The sequence below is a fragment of the Eubalaena glacialis genome, chromosome 13, assembly GCF_028564815.1.
Source record: "Eubalaena glacialis isolate mEubGla1 chromosome 13, mEubGla1.1.hap2.+ XY, whole genome shotgun sequence".
NCBI classification, from domain to species: Eukaryota; Metazoa; Chordata; class Mammalia; order Artiodactyla; family Balaenidae; genus Eubalaena; species Eubalaena glacialis.
Genome location: NC_083728.1, coordinates 58,198,913 through 58,221,097, shown reverse-complemented (window position 1 = coordinate 58,221,097; position 22,185 = coordinate 58,198,913). Strand labels below are relative to the sequence as shown.

Here is a 22,185-nt window from a genome sequence, read left to right as displayed (position 1 = left end):
CCCCGTCCAGCCTCCCAGGTCAAGGGTCTCCGCACCTCACACGTTTTGAGTTTTGTTTTGTTTTGTTTCAAAAATGGGAGTATATGCTGCTGACGTGCCCCCTCTGTGTGCGTGACACATATTTTAGAGATGTTCAGTATAAAAAACATATAGAGAAAAAACAAAACATGTAGCATGTCAAAGCCATACACAGCCATACATTATGGAGTGGTGAAAGCAGATTTTATTCGGTAACTACGGACGGCAGGGCAAAGAGCTGCGCTACATCCGATGTGCTGCAGAGGTGACTGGGTGTTTCAAAGGGAGAATGGGGGCGGGGGGGGGGGGTAGTGAAAAGTCACAAAGAGCCAGTCAGTGAAGCTGCAATTAGGCCGGGTGTGTCTGCTACCTGGCAGGTGTGGGAGGCACGAGCCTATCCTCCCACACAGAAGGGAGACAGAGGCCCTGTCCCTCCTGATGAGTACATTTCAAGGGAATGGCTCTCAGGTCAGTGACAGATGCTTCTGGGTTATAAGAGACACATATTCACAATTATAAGCCCTTTTTAGTTAAGTGCTCTAAGAAAGGGAGGCTAGGGGCCCATCATCAGGCATTAGCTAGAACGAACAGTAAATTTTCCTGGCAGCTTTGGGCTTTCTCAGGCAGGCATTTTAATGGGGGGCTGGGGTCATCATGGCCTTATGCTGCTAGAAGCTATGCTAAAGTTTGGTCAAGTCTTAGGGCAGGTTTGGACGGATGGTTATGTGTCAAGAGTTCTACTGTTCTCAAGCGGTGCCTTGCTGTTTTTCAACTGTGGCATATTCTGTTGTATGGCTACATCACAGTCTCTAACCAGGAGCCTACTCATCACCCAATTCTTGATGCCCTTGCCTTGCAGCAACTGGAACTACCCAGCAGCTCTTATTGTGGAGGCTTTGCTCCTTTCCAGTGGGTGAACAAGACTAATATCTGATCTTGCAACAGGGCAGGCCAGAGAGGCTGCCAACCCCAAACCTGGCTCCTGGATCTCAGCTGTGATGCTGGCCCAGAAGCCTGCCCATCACAGTCAGCAGAAATGGCTTTCTCCTGCCCTGGGCAAACTCCAGGAGGAAAGGAGGCTCCTCCCTAGGCAGCAACTCCAGGTGCTTCTTACCATGATTGTCAAGGCTGGCAGCTTCAGCCTCAGCCAGGCAAGCCATGAACACCAAGGCCAGAAAAGCCCCCAAACTTAGTAGGGTTGACTGGATATATTCCCCAAACACCCACATCCCACCTTCCAGAACATTTTCTCTACCTGGGAGCTAAAGACAGCTTACAGTACAGGCAGGGAGGGGATTCTCTGTTGAGACCAAGCTCAATAGTCACTCAACTTGGCTCTTTGGAGGTAGATAGTAGAGTAAATTAAGTTACTTTCCCTATAGAGGTTGCTGCATTTTTAGGAAACCAGGACACTATCATCATCCTAAAATACCCTTCGCTGTTGCTGCAGTCACCTCCTGCTATCTGATACCTAAAGGGTGCCCCAGTCTTGGGTAGAGTTTAAGGTACATTCACTCACGAAAGCTAAAGACACTGAAGCAGGTGGGGATGGGAGCACTTAGGAGGCATTCTGACTGGCTCAGCTCAGAGGACCCCTCCTGGAGGCCCCTCATGGGAGCAGATGACAATGGCACTCAGGCACCCACCCTTGATGTCCTTTTCAGCCCTTCCTCCTGCTGCACTCTCTGCCCCCTACCCTCAGCTCTCAGACTCCTTCCTCTACATGGCATGTGGTCTTTCACTAGTGTCTCTTCTATTTTTTTTTTTTTTTACTCCGTTGGGTGTGAAAAAAAATGTAGAACTTCCATTAGTTTTACTTTCTCTCCTCCTTTTAAAAATCCTATTTTTGTGAATGCTTTATAATGTGAAAAAAATCAGGGTTCCATGGAGAAACGGCTGATCCTAGGACTGGGGCAAGAAATGCACAAGATGAGTCTGCAGACAGTGGGAGGGAAAATGGTACAAGCTCTCTGGACAAGCGTGGCAGAATCTTCTGAACCTGACCATCCACATACCCTGTGACACAGCGATTCACTCCTGGGCACAAACCCCGCAGTACGCACTTATGTGGTTACCAGAGACCTACAAGAACTGCTAAGCGTGGCCTCAAACTGAAAACCACCCCCGTGTAGACACAGTAGAATGAACAAATAACACAATGGGGGAATACTATTCAGGGAATAAGCAACGCGTGGATGACTCCCTCACTGTGGAGTAAGGTCAGATGAGAGTTCCTATTGTGTGACTTCACTTACACGGAGTTCAAAGACAGACCAAACAAATCTGCTGTGGTTGGAAGTCAGGATAGAGATTATGGGGGAAGGGAAGTGACCAGAAGGGGGCACCAGCGTAGGCCCGAGAGTGCTAGTAGATTCTGATTTGATTGGGATGCTGGCTAAAGGGCTGTTTTTGCTTGGGGGAGACGCATCACGCTCTTCATTTTTGGTTTGCGCACAATTTCTGTACATTACACCTAAAAGTTTACTTAAAAAAAAAAAGGAAATGAATGAAGAGAAACCATAAGACCATTGCTATGATCCAGGCAATAGATGATGGTGACCTGGACTTGGTAGCAGCAGTGGAGGTAGAGAAACACAGATATGAAAAATATTTAGGCTATCAGACCTACAGAACTTGGAGACTGATGAGATGTGGGAATGAGTTAAAGCAAGGGGGTCAAGGATAAATCCCAGTACCTGGCCTGAGCAACTGAATGGATTGTTCTACATTTACCGAAATAGAGAATACCAGGAAAGACAAGGTCTGATGTGGAATATTCCTTCAATCCACATTTAGTGAGTGTTTACTATGTGCCGGGCACTGGGGATACAGCAATGAACAGCAGCAAAGCCAGCCTTGTGGAGCTTGTGTTTAAGTGGCTGGGTGAGGGACTTCCCTGGTGGTCCAGCGGTTAAGACTCCGTGCTCCCAATGCAGGGGATCCGGGTTTGATCCCTGGTCAGGGAACTAGAACCCGTATGCATGCTGTAACGAAGATCCCATGTGCTGCAACTAAGACCCAGCGCAGCCAAATAAATAAATAAATAAATAATTTTAAAAAAGTCATACAGTGGTTCACCCTCTCTTCAGTGCTTCTCAGTCATTTCTACCTTAGCTGTGAGATCAGAGTAAACCTAGCCCAGAATCCTGCCAAAATGTGTTCTTAAGTCTTTGTTCTGTCCTGAATTCTGTACCACCTGGAATTAAACCAACTCATTAAAAAAAAAAAAAGAATGAAGAGGAACTGGCAAAGTGGGGGTGTGAGTGAAAGCATCCATTCCAGGCCAGGGCAGGATCAGACTGGCATGTTTAGGAATTGAAAGGCAAAGGAAAAGAAGACAGAAGATGAGATCCATGGTAGGAAGGGGCTGTGGGATGAGCCCCAGGCTGAGCTGTCTGGATTTAGTTCTAAGTGCCATAGGAAGCCACGGAAGAGCTTTGAGCAGCAGAGTGAAGGGATGCCATTAAACCATCTGCCCAAGTCGCACAGCGGCAAATGGCAAAGCTGAGACTGCAGCTCGGGCTTGCAGAGCCTATGGCTGGCTCCTACCAAAGAGCCAAGATGAAACACCTGGGAGATAGCTAGTTTACAGACACTGAAGAAAGACCAGGACAGGTGCAATGCTCACTCCTGTTCTCATCAAAATCCCCAGTGCTTCTGTACCAGGGCTGGTCCTTAGTGAGGGGTCTGGCTGTGCCATAAACACTGCAATTACTCCATCAAGATTGCAACCACCCAGAGGAAAATGCTGGGGTTATGGCTGCAGGAAAAGATGTTACTAATGCAGTTAAGAGACAGACATTTAAGCCACTGGATGAACCAAAGGCTAATCAAGGGATCATAGTGTTTTTAATAGTAATTCTTCCCAGAGCTGGAGAAGGATTTCTCCCTTTGCCCTGAATAATTCTAAATGGAGGAATCCTAAGGAAACTGAAAATACAAGGAAATTTGTTTTTCTTTTGCAATCTCTGAAGAGATAAGAGGAAAGAAGAAGACCCCATCACTCAGTATTTTCAGGTGCTTTTGCTGACCTGGATAATACTAAACTTAATTTTTTTCATATTTAATAAATAAATGGTAAGTTGGGGTTTGTTTTTTGTTTGTTTGTGTTTTTTAATAATTATTTATTTTATTTATTTATTTTTGGCTGTTGGGTCTTTGTTGCCGCACGAGGGCTTTCTCTAGTTGTGGCAAGCGGGGGCTACTCTTGGTTGCGGTGAGCGGGCTTCTCATTACGGTGGCTTCTCCCGTTGCGGAGCACGGGCTCTAGGCGCATGGGCTTCAGTAGTTGCTGCACACGGGCTCAGTAGTTGTGGCACGTGGGCTCTAGAGCACAGCCTCAGTAGTTGTGGCTCACGGGCTTAGTTGCTCCTCGGCACGTGGGATCTTCCCAGACCAGGGATTGAACCCGTGTCCCCTGCATTGGCAGGCGGATTCTTATCCACTGCGCCACCAGGGAAGTCCCTTTTGTTTGTTTTTTAGACACCAATTACTTCCCCCCAAAATCTAAGGTAACAACTAGAATAGTTTAAGTGTGCATTTTCAAGATAATTTTAGAAGATATTGATATATATCCTAAACAGGTAGATTTATATGAAAAGTCCTTTGAAGATGCGTTTATCATTTTTACTAAATGGAGTAAAGTAACAATCCAGCAACTTCACAAGAATTTTCGTCTCTCAGTGGCTAACACTCTGGGAGAGGGGAGTGTATTGATATTTTCAAAGATAAAGATGAATTTGAAGGGACCTAAATGTTCAGCTCTTTTTTTTTTTTTGCCTCGCCACGCGGCTTGCAGCATCTTAGTTCCCGGACCAGGGATTGAACCCGGGTCCGACATCGAAAGCGCCGAGTCCTAACCACCGGACCGCTAGGGAATTCCCTTGAGCCCTTTATTTCTGCAAGGTAATTTGAGTTAATAAACCTTGCCCCCGTGATCTGGTCCTGCCCGGTCTGAAAGCCTCAAGGGGGCAGCACTTGTCCCTTCTATTCAGCACTGGGTACCCGGGGTCAGGGACAATGCCCGGACACACTCGGGGAAGCAAATATTTCCCGAATGAATGGTGCGCGCGCGTGGTGGGCCAGGAGAGCGGGTATTAGCCAAAGCCCATACCTGGGCCGAGAGCTAGGATTGAAGGAGGCCAAAAGCTAGTGTTGATCTTGTCTCACTCCAGGCACTTGCCTTTCTGCCTGGATGCTATTTCTGGGGGTTAGGTCAACTTGGTCTCTGCTTTTCTGACAGATTTCCAGGAAAGGTGTGCACCTGAGTCGAAGGCCTGGAAGACAGCGTCAACAGCAAACACCGAGCCTTCCCTCTGTGCTCCCAGCCAGCTCCCCCAGGCTCTCACCTGGACGCTCCAGGCCCGAGGCACCGAGACCACCTTACCCGAGGAGGCCACGTTCCTTCCTGCAGTTCTCCCCCATCATGTCCAGACAGGGCCCGCAGCTCCCGGTCGAGCTGCCCCCACTCCCAGGGGTCAGACACGGCCTCGTCCTCGAAGGCCGCAGCCATAGGTGCGCGCGTCAGTCCTGGAGGCGGGGCAGGGGCGGCGGTGCCCGGGGGAGGGAGCGTGATGGTCCAGCCTAGGTATAGGGGTACAGGAGACGCCTCCGCCCCGCCTCCCAGGCCAGGCCCAGCGGCGGGGTTTCCTTTCCACATCCGGGGTGGGGTTTCATAGTCCCGCCCTGGGTGGGTTTCATAGGCCCGCCCCAGGGAGGGGGGCTCAGTAGCCCCCGACTGCCCCCGAGGTAGAGGGAGTCCGCGCGGTGGAGTGCCAGGTGCGGGGTGCCAGCAAACCTCGGAGGGCGGTGGACTCTCTGCCCGGCGGTTCCTCATCCTTTTTGTCCGTCCTCACGTGTGCCAGACGCTAGGCTAGGCGCGGAGGATGCAGAGCTGACAAGGGAAACGGACCACTGTCCGCAGGGAGCTTTGGTCCAAAGAGATCCACGCTAGACAATTAAAATAAAGGAACAGGAGAAGCCCAGGTGCTCTTAAGTGCAGGAGAAAAGACCCGGCCGAGGAGCCAGAGCAAACGCAGGGTCTGGCCGCCCGTCGGGGCAGCCTCTGAGCAGGTTGGAGCCCTGAACGCTCAGCGAGGCACCGCGGACTCCCCAGAGGGAAGTGCCCATCTGGCTGGAGCCAAGGGCATGACGCAAAGAGGCCCTTTAGAGCAAAGGGAAAGGCTTGACTTTGGAGTTAGAGTTGGACTCAAGGCTGTTGGTGAGGTCACTTCCCCTCCTGGGAGCCCCTGCTTGGTCATTGGTAAAGCTGGGACAAAAGCCACCTCTAAGGGTTCTTGGGAGGATTTTAGGTGGCAGTGTCGACCAGCGCCCTCTCTTCCCGATCACATGGTCCTGTTCCATTTTCTAATTAGCACCTGTGGTTTGCTCCTGTACCCTGGCGTGCAAGCCCCCTGGGGTCAGGGACTGTCCCTCACGTTTACCTCAGTATCCTCAGTGCCCGGCAGACATCAAGCTTTTTTTTTTTTTTTTTGGCCACACCTAGCGCCATGTGGAACTTCCCCGACCAGGGATGAACCCGCACCCCCTGCAGTGGAAGCACAGAGTCTTAACCACTGCACCACCAGGGAAGTCCCAGCAAGCATTTGTAAATGGCAACTCTTGTCCCCCAAAAACGTACAGGCTGACAGACTGCCAAGGGGCACAGGGCCAGTCCTGATTAGGAGGGGGGCAGCTGTTACTTGGAGGGGTATTTAGACTCTCAAATACAGGCCTGGGTTGGAATCTGGATCCACTGCTTTGTCTTTATTTCTCTGGCCCCGCCCTCTCCCCACCCCACTCCCAAACTGGGAGGTTAAGGGTTAACTCTAGGAAGCCCCCCTCACCACCTGGATGGGATTGGGGAAGGGAACTTCCTGTTCCATTTTCCCGGAGTCCTTTCGCAGGTTGGCCGAGGCTGACTCTGGCCCTGGGGGCCCTCAGAGAACCCCTCAGCACCTCCACCTCTGTAGTGGGAACCCCGAGTGGTGAGTTGCAGGGAGGCCTGGGGTGCAGGCTGCCAGGACAGACTTAAGGGGTTCGTTGTAGATTGGAGAGAGAAAGGGGGCTCCAGGCCTCTGTGGTGGGATGGGGGATTAGGGTGCTGGAAGAAAGCCTTGGGTGGATGTGGTTGGTCTGTGCCCGGGAGACCAGGGAGACCAGGGCCGGGGAGTACCGGCGGACCTGTGGCAATGGGGACATTCGGGAGGGTCGCTGGACTTCCTGTGACGTGGGCTTGCTGTACCCACTGGGGAGTGGAAGGCAGGCTCCACGGTCCCCCAGGTGGACCGGACTCATCGACTCAGCCCAGCACTGGAGGGGAGCCCGGCCAACAAAGACGAGCGATCCAGGGAGAAAGGGAGAGGTCCTGGCCGAGGACCCCGGCTCTGGGTGCTCCCATTGTCTGGGTGGGTCTGGTGGCAGCACCTCCACCCCAGGCTGGTCTAGCCTAAGCCTCTCCGCCTCTCGAGGTTCCAAATTAGCTGGTCAAATATCGGAGGATGGCTGAAGAGCTCCCCCTGCAACCCAGCCCACCCCCCACAGATGCGCATATTAACAGAGCTTTTGTCCTGGAGACTTGGGGGGAGGGAGACACTCTCCGGGGCCTTCGTCCCTTGAATTCCACCTCTTTCAAACCTTTTGGAGAGACCTCCCCTGAAGGTTCCGGCGCCCCACATGCCTAGGCCTGAGGGCTGGAAATTGGAATGCCCTTGTTTTTTCTGATTCATGCTGTAATATTCTGGTTAAGACTAGGCAAATCGCACAGGGTGGGAGGGGAATTGGGTCCTTTTCTGTTTCTGAGCTTTCGCACCATAAAATCAGCGTTCTCCCCTTAAAGCAAATCTTGGCTCTCCCTGGTGTGACCTTGAGCAAGTCACCCATCCTCTCAGAGCTTGGTCTTTGCACCTGTCAAATGGTGAAATTATAACTTACTGCGTGGGCTGGAGTGGGATGAAGTGACCCTTCACTTCAGCGTGGGCTGAAGTGGGATGTAAGCAGAGCCCATACAGATAAGCACTCAGTACATGCCAGCTGTTAATACAGGGTTCCTGATCACATGTGATTGGTTCTCTAATTATTTTGCTCATGCTACCAAAACACAATAAAACAAAAACCCATTTTCTTGAACATTTCGTAAAGACCTTTTCTGCACCAGACATTTTTGCATGCATTCCTCAATAATTACAACTGCAAGGTAGCCAGGTGGGTGGTGTGTGTGGAGTCCCAGAAGAGAGGTGCCAGTGGGTGGAAGGAGCCCCATGTGCCAAAGTGCAGGAAGGAACGGACGTTGGACAAGGCTGTGGGGGAGAGAATGGAGGTAGGGGAAAGCTGGGGAGATTCTGGAGTGGTGGGGGGAGACTGCAGACAGGCCGGAGGGAGTGGGTAGGTGGGGGAGAGGGAGGGTAGGTGGGGGAGAGGGAGGGAAGCTGGGAAGATGCTGGAGGGAGGTGGAGGGAGGCTAGGGGTGGGGGGCTGGTCAGGTGGCCAGCACGTAGGCCTGGGTCTGTGTTTTAGCATCACAACCCTCTCCCCTGTGCGGGAAGTGCTAGGCCCAGACTTAAAACACACGGGTTTCCTTTGTTGTTTTACCACATCATACCCCACTCACCCCACCTGAAAAGGAGGTTCAGAGATCCCTCAGCCCTGAATGAAGGGGACTTAAACTATCCAAAGCTCTTGACCAGGCTGACTTCTCCCTGGCTCCATTGTCAAGGCTGGGCTGTCTTCTTGGGGAAATGTCTGTACCTCTGAGTCTGGGTGTCCTGGGCTGTAAAATGGGTCAATGATAGGACGAGCTGTTAGCTGTGGTTGTTTGTATTTTTACTCAGTAATGAGAACAGTAAGGTGTTCTCATTAGGCACACCCGATGTGTACTCTCTAGCGGGTGTCGGGCACCGCTCCACTCCCTTTATGTGGTGGGAAGTGATGCAGGAGGGTTTCTTCCCATTCCTCTGCCTGGGATGTTCCTGGTGGGGGTGGGGGACAGGTTTGGGAGAAGCTCATTTGCAGTCCTGAAGCTGGAGAGCAGGGAGGACAGAGACACGTTGGAAATTGGGTTTCCATATCCTCCATATCCGAAGAATAAACCTTCTGGGTTGTGCTGAATAACTGAACTGAGTCCCCTGTGGGTGCTGAACTTGGGTCAGCTCCCCCTAGGTAGGTCTCGGCTACCCCAAAAGGAAGGAATAGTCCTATGGAACCAGTGCCCTCTGTTGGTGAGTTAGAAGCACTTTTCTTTTAATGCTAGCCAGACTCACAGGGTTGGGATGGATACGTCCCAGAGGGGTAGACCAAGGAAGAATCCAGAACTAAAAAAAAAAAAAAAAAATTAGGAAAGAAAGGGAAATGACTGCCTCTCCTGCCATCACCCAGCTCCCAAGGGTGCACCCACTAGAGGCCTCTGAAGTGAGTGAGACTGCTTTGGCCTGCCTTGGGAACACATCTGTCACAGACTTCTGCAAGCAGTAAGCTTCAGTCCCATGTGGAGACCCACCCACCCATCCCAGCTCCCTGGCTCATCCCAGCCTGTCTCTAGGGATGGAACCCAGGGAGGGAAGGAGATTGGAACACCAGGTGGGAGCTCAGCCCTGCACTGGTCAGCTGGGTGGCCTTGGCCTTGACTGCTGAGAACCACCTCCAGAGCCAGAAAGTGAGGGTCAGGAAGTCTGGTCAAGGAGCGATCACATGCATGAACTACTCCCCCCTCCTGCCAACCTTTTATCTTTAAAATTCTCAAACTTCCAGAGAAGTTGAAAGAGCAACGCAATGAATGGATGAATCCATACACGCATCTCCCAGATTCAGCAATTGCTATAATTTTGCCACATTTGCCTTGTCGATCCATAAATGTGGCTGAATCCTCATGCCCCTTCACTTCCAAACCCTTCAACATTTTCTAAGAATAAAGAAATTTCCTACATACCACAACACTGGAATCTCATCTCAGAAGTTGGTAGTCATCTCCATTATCACCCATTGCTCCACTCATATTCAGATTTCCCCAACTGACCCCAGAATAGCTTTTAGAGCCTTTTGTTTTTTGTTTTAAATCAGGATCCAATCAAGGTTCGTGCATTTGGTTATATCAGCTGTTAGTCTCCTCTAGAGCAATGTGTCCCCTATAGGCACTTATTTTTCATAACAGACTCAGAAGAACCTGGGCCACTTGTTTCCCATAATGTCCTGTCTTTGGGATTTGTTTGGTAGTTTCCCCAAGGGACATTTGACTTGTTTGTTTGTTGTTGTTGTTTTTTTTTTAATAAATTTGACATATAACCTTAAGCAAGTTTAAGATATACAGCATTTATATATTATAATATGATTGTAATGTAATGATATGTATCATATTACGTAATTATATTGTAGTACAATATTATTGTCTGTATTTGTTATACTGTGCATTAGATCTCTATGGCTTATTTACTACTTGTTACAAGTTTGTACCTTTAAACACCATCACTCTTAGCCTCTCTGCCAACTTGTTTTTATTCCCTGCAATGCCCTTTAACCTGGAAGTTGGGTCTAAAGGCTGGATTGGATCGCGATGGAACATTTTTGGCAAGGACCCATCTTCGGTGGTGCCAGGTACTCCCCATGGCACCACATCAAGAGGCAGGGAAAGCCAGAGTGTCCTCTCTCAGGAATGCCAACTTTGATCACTGGGGTAAAGTGAGGTGAACTTCTAAATGCTGCAGGAGGGAATGAGAATACTGAACAATCCGTGTTCTCTGCCTTTTGGTGTGTTGGTCAGGCTGAGCCACTACTCGTGACCAGTTCGAGAAACGATTCCTCTGGAGGCCACATCTGTAGGCATCCCTTAACGCCCCAGGTGTGGGAGCCGAACGGGAGAGAGACCCGAGAGTTGGAGCAACCACTGTGAGGCGTCCCCAAGGTGAAGGATGCTTGCAGAACCAGGCCCGGCTGCATGGGAGCCAGAGCAGCTCGGAGCAGTCAAACTGGAGGAGGAGGAGGCTGCCGGCCAGGAGGACCCCAGGCGGCCAGAGGCCAGGCCCCGGCCCGAGGTGGCTCACCAGCTCTTCAGGTGCTTCCAGTATCAGGAGGACATGGGGCCGAGGGCATCCCTGAGCCGCCTCCGGGAGCTCTGTAGCCACTGGCTGCGGCCGGCTCTGCACACCAAGAAGCAGATCCTGGAGCTGCTGGTGCTGGAGCAGTTCCTGAGTGTGCTGCCCCCACACCTCCTGGCCCGGCTCCAGGGCCAGCAGCTCAGGGATGGCGAAGAGGTGGTGTTGCTGCTGGAGGGTGTCCAGAGGGAGTCCAGCAATGTGGGGCCGCTGGTAAGAGGGGGGCAGCCAGGCGGGCTGGACAGCAGGTGGAAAGACAGGGACTTTATCACCCCATTAAGAAATCACTGAGCTGGGACTTCCCTGGCGGCCCAGTGATTAAGACTCCGCGCTTCCACTGCAGGGGGTGTGGGTTCGATCCCTGGTCGGGCAACTAACGTCCTGCACGCCGCGCAGTGAGGCCAAAAAAAAAGGAAGTCACTAAACCCCACTTTCCTTCCTCTGCCGGCTCCTTCTTGACCTCCTAACTCCCTCCCCGTCTGACCCTCACCTTTCCTCAGTCCCATGGCCCTAGGGAGTTAGTAGGACTTGGTTTACCGTCCTGTCCGTCACCTAACATGGATGTGTTCTGAACAGGATTTTAGTTTTAATGCTGGCAAGAATTGTCCCCGTGCAGAGGTCACCTTGGAGGAACAGGGGGGCTCTTCCCAAGTCTCCAGCCACAGCCCCAAGAAGGAAGTGCCCTCAGAAGGGCCTCCAGCCCTGGAGCCATCGCAGGAACTCTCGCCATCCCAGCCAGTGCCCTCCAAGCCTGCTGAGATGGGGGCCTGGAGATGTCCCCCAAGTTCAAAGCAGCCATTGAGCCCAGGTCCCAAGAGAACATTGCAGGCCACGCAAGAGAGCGGTGAGGATCTGGGGCCTAAGGAAGGTGGAGGCCTGGTGTGCGGTGGGAGCTGAGGGGCCAGGTGGGTGAGGGTGGGGAAGGAAGCGGGCAGCCTCCCTAGTTGACAGGAATGGGGGAGAGCCAAGATGCCTGTCACGGGGCCCTGACGATGGGTGCACGTCCTCGGAGCCACATGGTGGTAGGACTGGCTTCTAACAGCTCTTTCTTTTCCCCCCAGTGCTGTCAGCCCCCCAGGGCCCTGAGCTATGGCCAGAGGAGAACTCTGGAGATCAGGAGCTGGCAGCTGTGCTGGTGAGCCGAACTGGTCCCCTCACTCCAGGTGGATCTCACACCCTGGAATGTTCTCTGCCTCTGAAGTTTTAGCAAATCCATGTTTTTCTTAATTTAAACCTTGAAAGTTCTTCATTCCCCCTCAGGTCCTAAAGCCCCATTCCTCACTCACTGACAATCTCTGCCCCTCCTTTGGTCACAGGAGTCCCTAACCTTTGAAGATGTCCCAGCAAAGAAGGCTTGGCCTGTGCATCCTCTGGGTAAGAGGCCTTTTTCCCAGGTTTATGACCACTGAAGGGTTTTTCTTTGCCTGTCAGGGGTGGTCCCGACCTGACTTTTTGACCTCTTTGGCAAAAAATGGACTATTTTGATGAGGTAATATATACTGATATATATATCTATATAGATATATATTGATATGTCTGTATCTATACAGGGCTATTTTAACGCTCATTGGGTCTAATCATCAACCCCAAAAACTTTGAGCTTTTAAAATAGGTAGTCGGGAACTCCCTGGCCATCCAGTGGTTAGGACTCTGGGCTTTCATGGCCGTGGGCCCGGGTTCAATTCCTGGTCAGGGAACTAAGATCTCACAAGCTGTGCAGCATGGTCAATCAATCAATCAATCAATAAGGTGGTCATGGCAAATACCATATGATATCATTTATATGTGGAATCTAAAATATGACACAAATCAACTGATCTATGAAACAGACTCACAGACATAGAGAACAGACTTGTGGTTGCCAAGGGGAAGGGAGTGGGAGGGAGGGATGGATTGGGAGTTTGGGATTAGCACATGCAAACTATTATATATAGACTGGATAAACAGCAAGGTCCTACTGTACAGCACAGGGAACTATATTCAATATCATCTAATAAAACATAATGGAAAAGAATATATCTATAACTGAATCCATTTGCTGTACAGCAGAAATTAACACAATATTATAAATCAACTATACTTCAGTAAAATTAATTACAACAGCTAAAATAAAACAAAATAAAATAAAATAGGTGGTCATGGGAGGGCTTGCTAATGGGTATGGGTCTCCATTTGGGAGAATGACATAGATAGTGGTGATGGTTGCACAACATTTTGAATGGACCTAATGGACCAGAATTATACACCTTAAAATGGTAAACTGTATGTTATTTGGTTTTTACCCACCCTCTGCCCACCTACCAGCTTTGCAGGATTCTGGGATTCTTTCTGCTCCCAGGCACTGAGGTTCTGGCGATTCCCAGAAGCGCCTCCGAAAAGGTCTGACCTGTCCTGTTTTCTGCTTCTTTCCCAGGATTTGGAGGCAGAACCCCAGACGAGGGGTTTAAAGAAGAGGAACCGAAAGGGGTGTCCTGGCCCGCTGCCATCTCAGCAAAGTCTCAGGCAGAGAGTCCCAGGGTGGCGGAAGAGCCCCACACTCAGTCGCTCTGCCCGGGCCCTGAGGTGGGCGGCCCCGGTGGAGAAATGTCCCCTCCCGACAGGAGTGAAGTTCTCGAGGTCAAAGTGGCTGGGGGCGCCCCCAAGTCGGAGCCGGAGATAAAGTTCATCTGCACAGACTGCGGGGTGAGCTTCCCACAGCTGGCCCGCCTGGAGACGCACCAGCTGCGGTCTCACCCGGGCGCGCGGTCCTTCCTGTGCTTATGCTGCGGGAAGAGCTTCGGCCGCAGCTCCATCCTCAAGCTGCACATGCGCACGCACACGGATGAGCGGCCGCACACCTGCCACCTCTGCGGCCACCGCTTCCGCCAGAGCTCGCACCTGAGCAAACACCTGCAGACGCACTCCTCCGAGCCCGCCTTCCTGTGCGCCGAGTGCGGCCAGGGCTTCCAGCGCCGGGCCCGCCTCATGCAGCACCTGCTGGCGCACGCCCAGGACCAAAAGCCCCCAGGCGCCCCGGAGACCAAGACCCCAGCGCCCCCCGAGCTGGCCATCGTCCTGTGCTCTCACTGCGGCCAAACCTTCCAGCGCCGCTCCAGCCTCAAGCGCCATCTGCGGATCCACGCCAAGGATCAGGGCCACCAGTGCTCCGAGTGCTCGGGCAGCCTGCGTCCCGGGCCCGAGCTCAGGCCCTACGTGTGCGGCGACTGCGGCAAGGCTTTCCGGCGCAGCGAGCACCTCGGGGCACACCGGCGTGTGCACACAGGCGAGCGGCCCTTCTCCTGCCAGGTCTGCGGCCGCAGCTTCAGTCAGAGCTCCCAGCTGGTCTGCCACCAGCGGGTGCACACGGGCGAGAAGCCCTACAGCTGCCCGCACTGTGGGAAGCGCTTCATGCGAAGGGCCGGCCTCGCCCGCCACCTCCTGACCCACGGCGGCCCGAGGCCCCACCACTGCGCCCAGTGCGGCAAGAGCTTCAGCCAGACGCAGGACCTCGCCCGCCACCGGCGCAGCCACACGGGGGAGAAGCCCTGCCGCTGCAGCGAGTGCGGCGAGGGCTTTAGCCAGAGCGCCCACCTGGCGCGCCACCAGCGCATCCACACCGGGGAGAAGCCTCACGTCTGTGACACGTGCGGCCACCGCTTCCGCAACAGCTCCAACCTGGCCCGCCACCGCCGCAGCCACACGGGCGAGCGGCCCTACAGCTGCCAGAAGTGCGGCCGGAGCTTCCGGCGCAACGCCCACCTGCAGCGCCACCTGGCCACCCACGCCGGGGCGGGGGAAGAGGGCGCGTCTGGGCAGGCCGAGCCCCCCCAGGAGTGCCTGGAGTGCGGCAAGATCTTCAGCCGCAGCTGCAACCTACTGCGGCACATGCTGGTGCACACGGGGGCCAGGCCCTACTCCTGCACGCAGTGTGGCCGCAGCTTCAGCCGCAACTCCCACCTGCTGCGCCACCTGAGAACCCACGCCCGGGAGACCCTGTACTAGCTTCGCCTGGTTCCGCCAGGTCTGTCCCGCGTGCATCTCCCCGGTGTGCCTGGCCTCCAAGGCTGCAGTGGATGGCACTGCCCCCACACCCCAGCCACCTCTCTCTGGCTCCACCGACCCTGCACAGTAGTTCTTCCCGTCCCCACAGGGAACTCTTCCAGGCCTCAGGAATGTATTTTAAAATACCCAAAGTAAAACAGCCTTCTTGAAAGTGGTCCCTCTTTATGTTTTTTTTAGGTGCACCAAAATGCCACCTTTTACCCTCCCCACTGTATCACGGTGATGCATTTCTCCTTCCCCCACCCCTTCAAAAGCAGGCTGGATGGCAGCAGGTCCAGGGGGAGTTCCTCCCACCTGAAAAGGCTCAGACTGTTTGTGTGTGTGTGTGTGTGTGTGTGTGTGTGTGTGTGTTGGGAGTTGGGGGGAGGGTTTCTGTCACAGGCAGCTCTTGGTAAGGCCAACCAATCTCACCCCGGAATTTTTTCTCCTCTGGAGTCTACCACTAACCCTCTGTGTCCAATACAGTATCCTCCAGCCATATGTGGCTATTTAAATTAATTAAAATGAATAAAACTTAAAATCCCAGATTCTGGATTAATACGGGAAACCTCTTCTTCTGTAACATTGGTCACTAATTCTAACTGAAAATGCTAACAGGAAAAACTAACCTGCCCACAGCCAAGTCAGGTTGACAGTTGGGGACCCCTAACCATCATACTCCTCTAAACCTAAAGCTGCCTTGTAGGTTTGCCCCACCTTCTTCCTGCCCATCAGGCTGACTTGGTTTGCCTCTCCCTCTGGTGGACAGATTTTAAATCATGTGACTTCTGGTAAAAATACAGGAGAGAAAAGCTGCCCACCCCAGCTCCAGAGCACACATACACCTCCTGCTTTTGTCTGTCACTTTTCACTCAAAACATATTGTATTTTAATTACTGCCCCTCCACCAACCTGACACATGACTGCTCCTTAGCAAATGCTTGTGGAAAGGAAGTGAACTCATCAACCAAAGCTCAAGGGACTGAAGGAGAACCAGCCCCAAATCTGGGGAAAGTAGAGGTGGTTCTCAGGCACAGTTGGGAGGGAAAGCTCTGAGCCTAGGGAAGGTCCAGCCCTTCAGGGGTTGGGAGGAAGAGTGGGTTACAGAGAATCCCCAAAGGCAAAGCTCTGTGAGCACGCCTGAGGCAGGAAGTCAGGGCTGGGTGGGGTGAGGTTGGAGAGATTGGGGGGAGGGGAATTTGGCCTCAGAGATGGTGAGCATGGCTGGCCCTCAGGCCTTGCTCCCGGATCTCCCAGTCTGCATTTGCAGGCCCAGGTGAGGGAGGCCACAGGCCCAGAGACCCCACTCCCCGCCTCCTACTCTGCCTTCCCTCCTGGCCCAGGATTGGGTGCACCCTCCCTCCCCACCCTCCCTGGCTCCTGGGGCTCTGATCTTTGGAGAAAGACCAAGGAGTTGCGAGGCCCCAGCTGGAGTGGTGAAGGCCCAAAGAGGGAGATCAGGAGAAGAAAAGAGGGGTCAAAGCCCCTCCCCGGAGCTCCCTGTGCCCCAGGAGTGTGCATTTATTGAGCACCTACTATGCCTCAGGCACCACGATAAGCAATGCACTGGCCTGAGATGGTCCAGTCCTCACCACAAGTCAGTCCTTGACCAGTGTCCCTAGTTACAGATTAGAGAGGCGGGTGGCTTGTCCTTGTTCACCCAGAACCAGGACCCCCACCTGGGTCCATCTGACCCACGAACTCTGGCTGTCACCACTGGGCCCCCAGCCTCCATCCCCACAGGCACTCCATTTGGTTCAATCAACTTCTATTAGGATTTCAGCACTACAGCGACAGGCAGGTCAGACCTGGAGAAGGAAACCCGGGTGGGGAGAGCTTGATGGGCAGGGTGGTGTCCTCCCTGAAGGACAGGAGGTGAGGGAGGTTGCAAGGATGGGTCAAGGGTGAGCAGGAGGGCAAAGGTCGCTTCAGAAGATTCTTACTGAGAAGGGGAAAATCAAATTGGCTTCTACATGAGGCCAATCTCCTCCCAGACCCTGTGGGGCTCCCTAGACCTGGATGAGGCTCTTGAAGACCTGCCCCACAGAGGAGAAGAAACGCTTCAACTCTCCCCAGATGGCCTCAACCGCACTGCGCAAGGCCTGTAGGCCGGCAGCCACCTTCTGCCTCAGGCAGGCAAGCGCAACAAAAAACTTCCGCTTCAGTTCCTGCAGCCATTCTCAGAACTGCCTCAGCGCTCTGTCCCAAAAGCTCTTCCCCGGCTTCTGGTCCCCTGGATTATCAGTACCAGAGGGCCTCTGGATTCTACAACGGAATTCCTGCTGCACTTCACCAAGCAAGGGGGTGAATTCCTGCAGGGATGGGAGGCTGTTCAGGGACCCCCCTAGGGGGGATGCAGCCCCAGGTCCTGACCCTGACTAAGGCCTCCAAGCCTTTGTGAGAGTCTGGGACACAGAAGCCCGCAAATGGAAACTGCCTGCTTTCCTGCCAACAGCTCCATAGACACCAGGACTTTTCCCAGAGGCTGGGCCTGGGCCCTCAATTCCCCTCGAGGCGTAAATCACCATGGTGAGGTGTACCTGCCTGTTGGCGTACTGGCCTCTGAGCCCAGCACCAGGCCCACGGGGCTCATCATCGTGAATTCAGGGCAGGGCTCTGGCCACTGTGTGCTGGGCGGGGAGGCCGGTGCCAGCAAGGCTGCACCTCCTGAGCTCTCAGGGGCCATCCCTCCAACCCCCACTCAGGGGAGCTATGTGCACACATGGCAGTGCCAACAGCGAGAGAGAGCAAGGTGGAGGGGAAGCAAGGGGCTGTGACAGTGGCTCATACTAACCAGTACATTGTTGTGAACTTCAGCATCCACAGCTTCAAGCAGGTTCTCACTGAGTTGGTCCTGGGGAGAGGAAGTGTGGACGCTGCACACCTGCCCCTGCCGCTGAGGTCTGTGGTCCCCACTGTGGCCTCCCATGCGTCCAGGTGAGTCCAAAGGGAGACAGTAGCCCAGATAACCTGGCTGATCCAACCCTGGGGGCTACTCTTTGGGGGAGGGGCAAGGCCCAAACTCACCTCCAGCTTTGCTAGGACTGACTCGACCTGCTGGGAAAACAACGCTCCGTTTAAAATCCCCCCACCCTCTCTCACTTTCAGTCTCAAACCCCAAGCCCCAGCCTGTTCTCATCTGTGCCCCCCTCACCACAAGGTGAGGGTTCAGCCCACGTGCCTGGGGACCAGGAATCTGGCATCCCTGCCCTGCCATCAATTGCCCTCTGACTTGGACACCTCCCTCAGCATCCCTGGGCCTCTGTATCCCCCACCTGTGCACTCACCTGCCACACAGGTAGGAATTTTGTCCAGTGTAAGGACTGGGTGCTGAGCTTTCACCTTCATCATCACCATCATCAGAAACCACCCACCACACTTAAACTGGGGAGGCAAGGGGAATAGGGGCGCACTGACCCACCTGTGTGTCTGCTTGGGGTTGACTTTGGAGGTCATCACAGAAGTCGTCCACACACTCATGCTGTGAAGAGAGACAGAGTTGGGACAAAGAGGCCTGGTCCTTCTCCCTCCTGCGTCTCAGGTGGGCCAGGACATTCTCAGCTTCACCCAGCAGAAGCCAGGCCTCCTGCATCCCCCAACCATACATGCGGAAGAGGTTCTTACCATTTTGGCCCTCAGAACAGCAATGTTATCTGGGACTCCCTGTGGAGGTAACAGTGACACTCAGGCTTATGTGACCTTGACAACTCCCCCAGACCTGTTACACACACACACACACACACACACACACACACACACACATACAAGTAGGACCATTGCCGCTGAGTGTGCAGGGTCAACCTGGTTCCCAGATCCCTAGCCCTCCATGGTCCCGGTGAGAGCTGAACGGGGAGGAATTGGCACTGTCCTCTCCTGTCTGAGGCTCTACCTGACTGCTGACCCTGCAGGCCCCCGGGCCCCAGCCCCTCCCCGCCAGACACTTGGCTCCACCATGGAGGTGGGAGGCGCCCCACAGACCCCTCACAAGACTCCACATTATGGTCCCAATCTGGCACTGTCCACACTGCCTTCCGGCCCCTGGGTGGTCAGTGCCATTCACAGCGTGTGCAAGGCACCTGTCTGCACACTTTGTGTCACCAGGGGCACCACCCTGTCAGCCCAGTGTCACACACAACGGGGCAAAAAAACACCTTGGGGGCCAGTGGGAACAATCTCCTGACCCTCTAACTGAGCCTGACCACTCAGCCCTGGGTCATCCCGCAAAGACCACTCCCCGATCCCTGTGTTGCGTGGCTCAGAGCTCCCTGGAGCATCTGGTCACCCTCAGAATTGAGGTGGGGGGAGTGGTGTGGTGGGGGGAGGGGGGAAGGCACCCCAAAGGGAAAGAATAGACAGTGAGGCCAGTGCAGGCTTCAGCTGCTAATCCAGGCACCTGAGAAGAATATTTTTAAGTTTCTCGGAAAGCACTGCCCAGCCTCTACCCTCGGGTTTCCAGGGTGTAGACAGGGTCCAAGGGGTTGGCTGATTCCTCTTACACTGCAGACCCTCCATTTCCAGCTCCCCCACGAGCATGTCCAGTCTAATTCCTAAAGTGACACCCTTGTCCCATAACTCCTCGGTGCTCCTGCACACACAGACACGCACACAGAGCTGCCCCCCATAACTGACCTCCCAGACAGGAATACTGGCCCACAACAGGACCTGCTCCATAAAGGAAGGGGCTCAGAGCAAAAGAAAACTGTAGGGTCCTTTGTCCACAATTATGCAGCATTTCAAGACGGTGACAGCAGAGCATTCGAACAGGGTCATTGTGAGACTGGGCCCTGTTGATGGCACAGGTCACATGCCTTTGACCCTCTGCTTCCCCAGTGGCTCCCCCAGGGCCCAGGGAGGGTGGGACAGAGGCAGGTGCATGTGGACCATTCAGCAGGGGTGGGGGCTGGGCTGGTGGGGGTGGGGGACACGGGGGAAATGAGACTCCAGGGCCCAATCTCCCCCCCATCACTCCCTCTCGCTCACTTTGGAGAAGCACATGGTGGCTCCGGGTTCTGCTGCTGTGACCTGGTGGGAGGAACAGGTGTGAGGAAAAGGGTTTCAGAGAAGCAGCCTGTCCCACCACCCTGGAAAGTTCTCTGGCTGCAGGTTAGCCCCCTCCCCCAACTTTTGCTTCCCCTGAGCCAGTGACCTTGAGCTCCTCCAGCCAGAGTCCCAGCTGAGCTGTCTGCTGCCCCCTGAGATCCACTGATTTAAGAGCAGAAGAGAGAGGGGCGGGGGAGGGTGGAGCCACCCTGGGGCAGGATGCAGGGTCAGCTGTGTGTGTTTGCGTGTGTGTGACAGAAACAGAGACAGAGAGGGGAAGAGACAGAAGGAAGGAAAGACAAAGTGACAGAGGTCTGAGGGGCGTGGATTGAGGAGGGCATGTCCCTTACACTAAGGGTCCCTGGCTCTCGCCCCTCCACCCTGAGCTGGGATGGGAATCTCTGAGCCCAGCACGGGCCTCACCCCTGACCTATCAGCTCAAGAGAGGGGAGGGGCAGAGGGAAAGTCCAGACTTGAGACAGCAGCCTGAGGAATCTTCTGGAGCTCTGGAGAAGGACGTCACCCAGCTGCGGGTTAAGATATGGAGGATGCCCCTGAGCCCTCTGGGAGCCCCCCAATCCAGAGCCACCACGGCAGGGCTCTCCCTGGCCCTATCTCTCACAGCCTGGCCTGCCTCCCAGCTGCAACCACAGCCCCTCACAGCCCAGCACGGCCATGGCCTTGCTGACTGTATTAGTGACCCAGAGCTGCCATAACAAACTGCCACAGACCAGTGTCTAAACAGCACAAATTTATTCTCTCTCGGTGGAGCCTAGAAGTTGAAATCAAGGTGTCTGCAGGCTTGGTTCCTCTGAGAGCCCTGAAGGAAGGATGTGTTCCAGACTTCTCTCCTAGGCGTGTAGACGGCCATCTCCATGTTTACATGGCATCCTCCCTAGACATGTATCTGTCTCCTAATTCCCCATTTTTATAAGGTCACCAGTCATACTGGATTAGGGCATACACTAAGGACCTCATTTTAACTTGATTCCCTCTGTAATGACCCATCTCCAGATAAGGTTGCATTCTGAGGTAGTGGCGGTTAGAACTTCACCATATGAATTTGGGGAAACACACTTCAACCTGTAATATCCTTGAAGAAGAACAGGGTTCCTTAGGGGCCACTCGTGTGAGCCCAAGAGGGACAGACCTACAAGTCCCACTCCTTGGTGAAAGCCTCACTTGGGTTCACTGGACCCCAGCTAACATCCCCTGCCCCTTAGGAGCCCATTCAATTGTCTGAAAACCCCTTTCCCCACCCAGGAAGTCCAGATCTTCCCTGAGCCATCTTTGAATTCCAGGGTGGGAGGGAGAGAAGGGAGCAGTTCCCGCTTCAGCTGCAAGTCGTATTTCTGGTTTCATCTCTGGAAACCTGGCTCCCTGAGACGTGACACTCGGCCCCTCCATGTCTGTCTCGTGAAGGCCACCATCTGAAGGCATTTTGTGTTTCATCATGGACTGAGCCATTTTCTTTAGAGCTTTAGTGAGATATAATTCACATACCATACAATTCACCCAGGAAAGTGCCCAATTCAATGCACAGAACTGTTCAACCGTCACCACCACAATCAATTTCAGAGCATTTTCATCATCTCAAAAAGCCATTCTGGGGGTCTCTCCTGGCGGTCCAGTGGTTAGGACTCCATGCTTCCACTGCAGGGGCATGGGTTCCATCCCTGGTCGGATCCCCTCATGCCACGCTGCTCAGCCAGAAAAAAAAAAAAAGCCATTCTACACCCCTAAGCCATCATCCTCCAGTGCCCGCTACCAGGCAACCACTAATCTACTTTGTCTCCATAGATTTGCCGATTCTCGACATTTCGTATAAACGGACTCATACAGTATGTGACCATTTGTGTCTGGCTTCTTTCACTCGGTATAGTGTTTTCAGTTCCTCCATGTGGAAGCGTGTACCAGGACTTCATTTCTTTTTATGGCTGCACAACATCCCACAGTAAGGATGGACCACATTTTGTTTCTCCAGTCATCCACTGATGGTCTTTTGGGTTGTTTCCACCTTCTGGCT

The 22,185-nt window shown here is 53.5% G+C and overlaps 2 protein-coding genes across 2 annotated transcripts; one reads left to right on the top strand and one right to left on the bottom strand.

Moving 5' to 3' along the window:
- Nucleotides 1–11,081: 11,081 nt before the first annotated feature.
- Nucleotides 11,082–15,080, top strand: ZSCAN10 (zinc finger and SCAN domain containing 10). Its single transcript, XM_061210340.1, has 5 exons — nt 11,082–11,312; nt 11,676–11,943; nt 12,170–12,234; nt 12,416–12,473; nt 13,513–15,080. The coding sequence occupies exons 1-5, from the start codon at nt 11,082–11,084 to the stop codon at nt 15,078–15,080; spliced, it is 2,190 nt and encodes a 729-aa protein (XP_061066323.1).
- Nucleotides 15,081–17,128: 2,048 nt separating this feature from the next.
- On the bottom strand, nt 17,129–18,711 carry IL32 (interleukin 32). The gene is made up of 4 exons (XM_061209848.1): nt 18,541–18,711; nt 18,147–18,173; nt 17,914–17,973; nt 17,129–17,242 (listed from the first exon to the last, which is right to left on the bottom strand). Exons 1-4 carry the CDS (start codon nt 18,709–18,711, stop codon nt 17,129–17,131), a joined length of 372 nt encoding a protein of 123 aa, XP_061065831.1.
- Between the last annotated feature and the right edge of the window lie 3,474 nt (nt 18,712–22,185).

Coding starts and splice junctions, on each gene's coding strand:
- ZSCAN10 (XM_061210340.1), top strand. CDS start 11,082: ATGGGGCCGAGGGCATCCCTGAGCCGCCTCCGGGAGCTCTGTAGCCAC. Junction 11,313..11,675: donor CCAGCAATGTGGGGCCGCTG/GTAAGAGGGGGG, acceptor TGTTCTGAACAG/GATTTTAGTTTTAATGCTGG. Junction 12,235..12,415: donor AGGAGCTGGCAGCTGTGCTG/GTGAGCCGAACT, acceptor CTTTGGTCACAG/GAGTCCCTAACCTTTGAAGA.
- IL32 (XM_061209848.1), bottom strand. CDS start 18,711: ATGCAGGAGGCCTGGCTTCTGCTGGGTGAAGCTGAGAATGTCCTGGCC. Junction 18,174..18,540: donor AACCCCAAGCAGACACACAG/GTGGGTCAGTGC, acceptor TTTTCCCAGCAG/GTCGAGTCAGTCCTAGCAAA. Junction 17,243..17,913: donor AAGTTCACAACAATGTACTG/GTTAGTATGAGC, acceptor TGCCTGAGGCAG/AAGGTGGCTGCCGGCCTACA.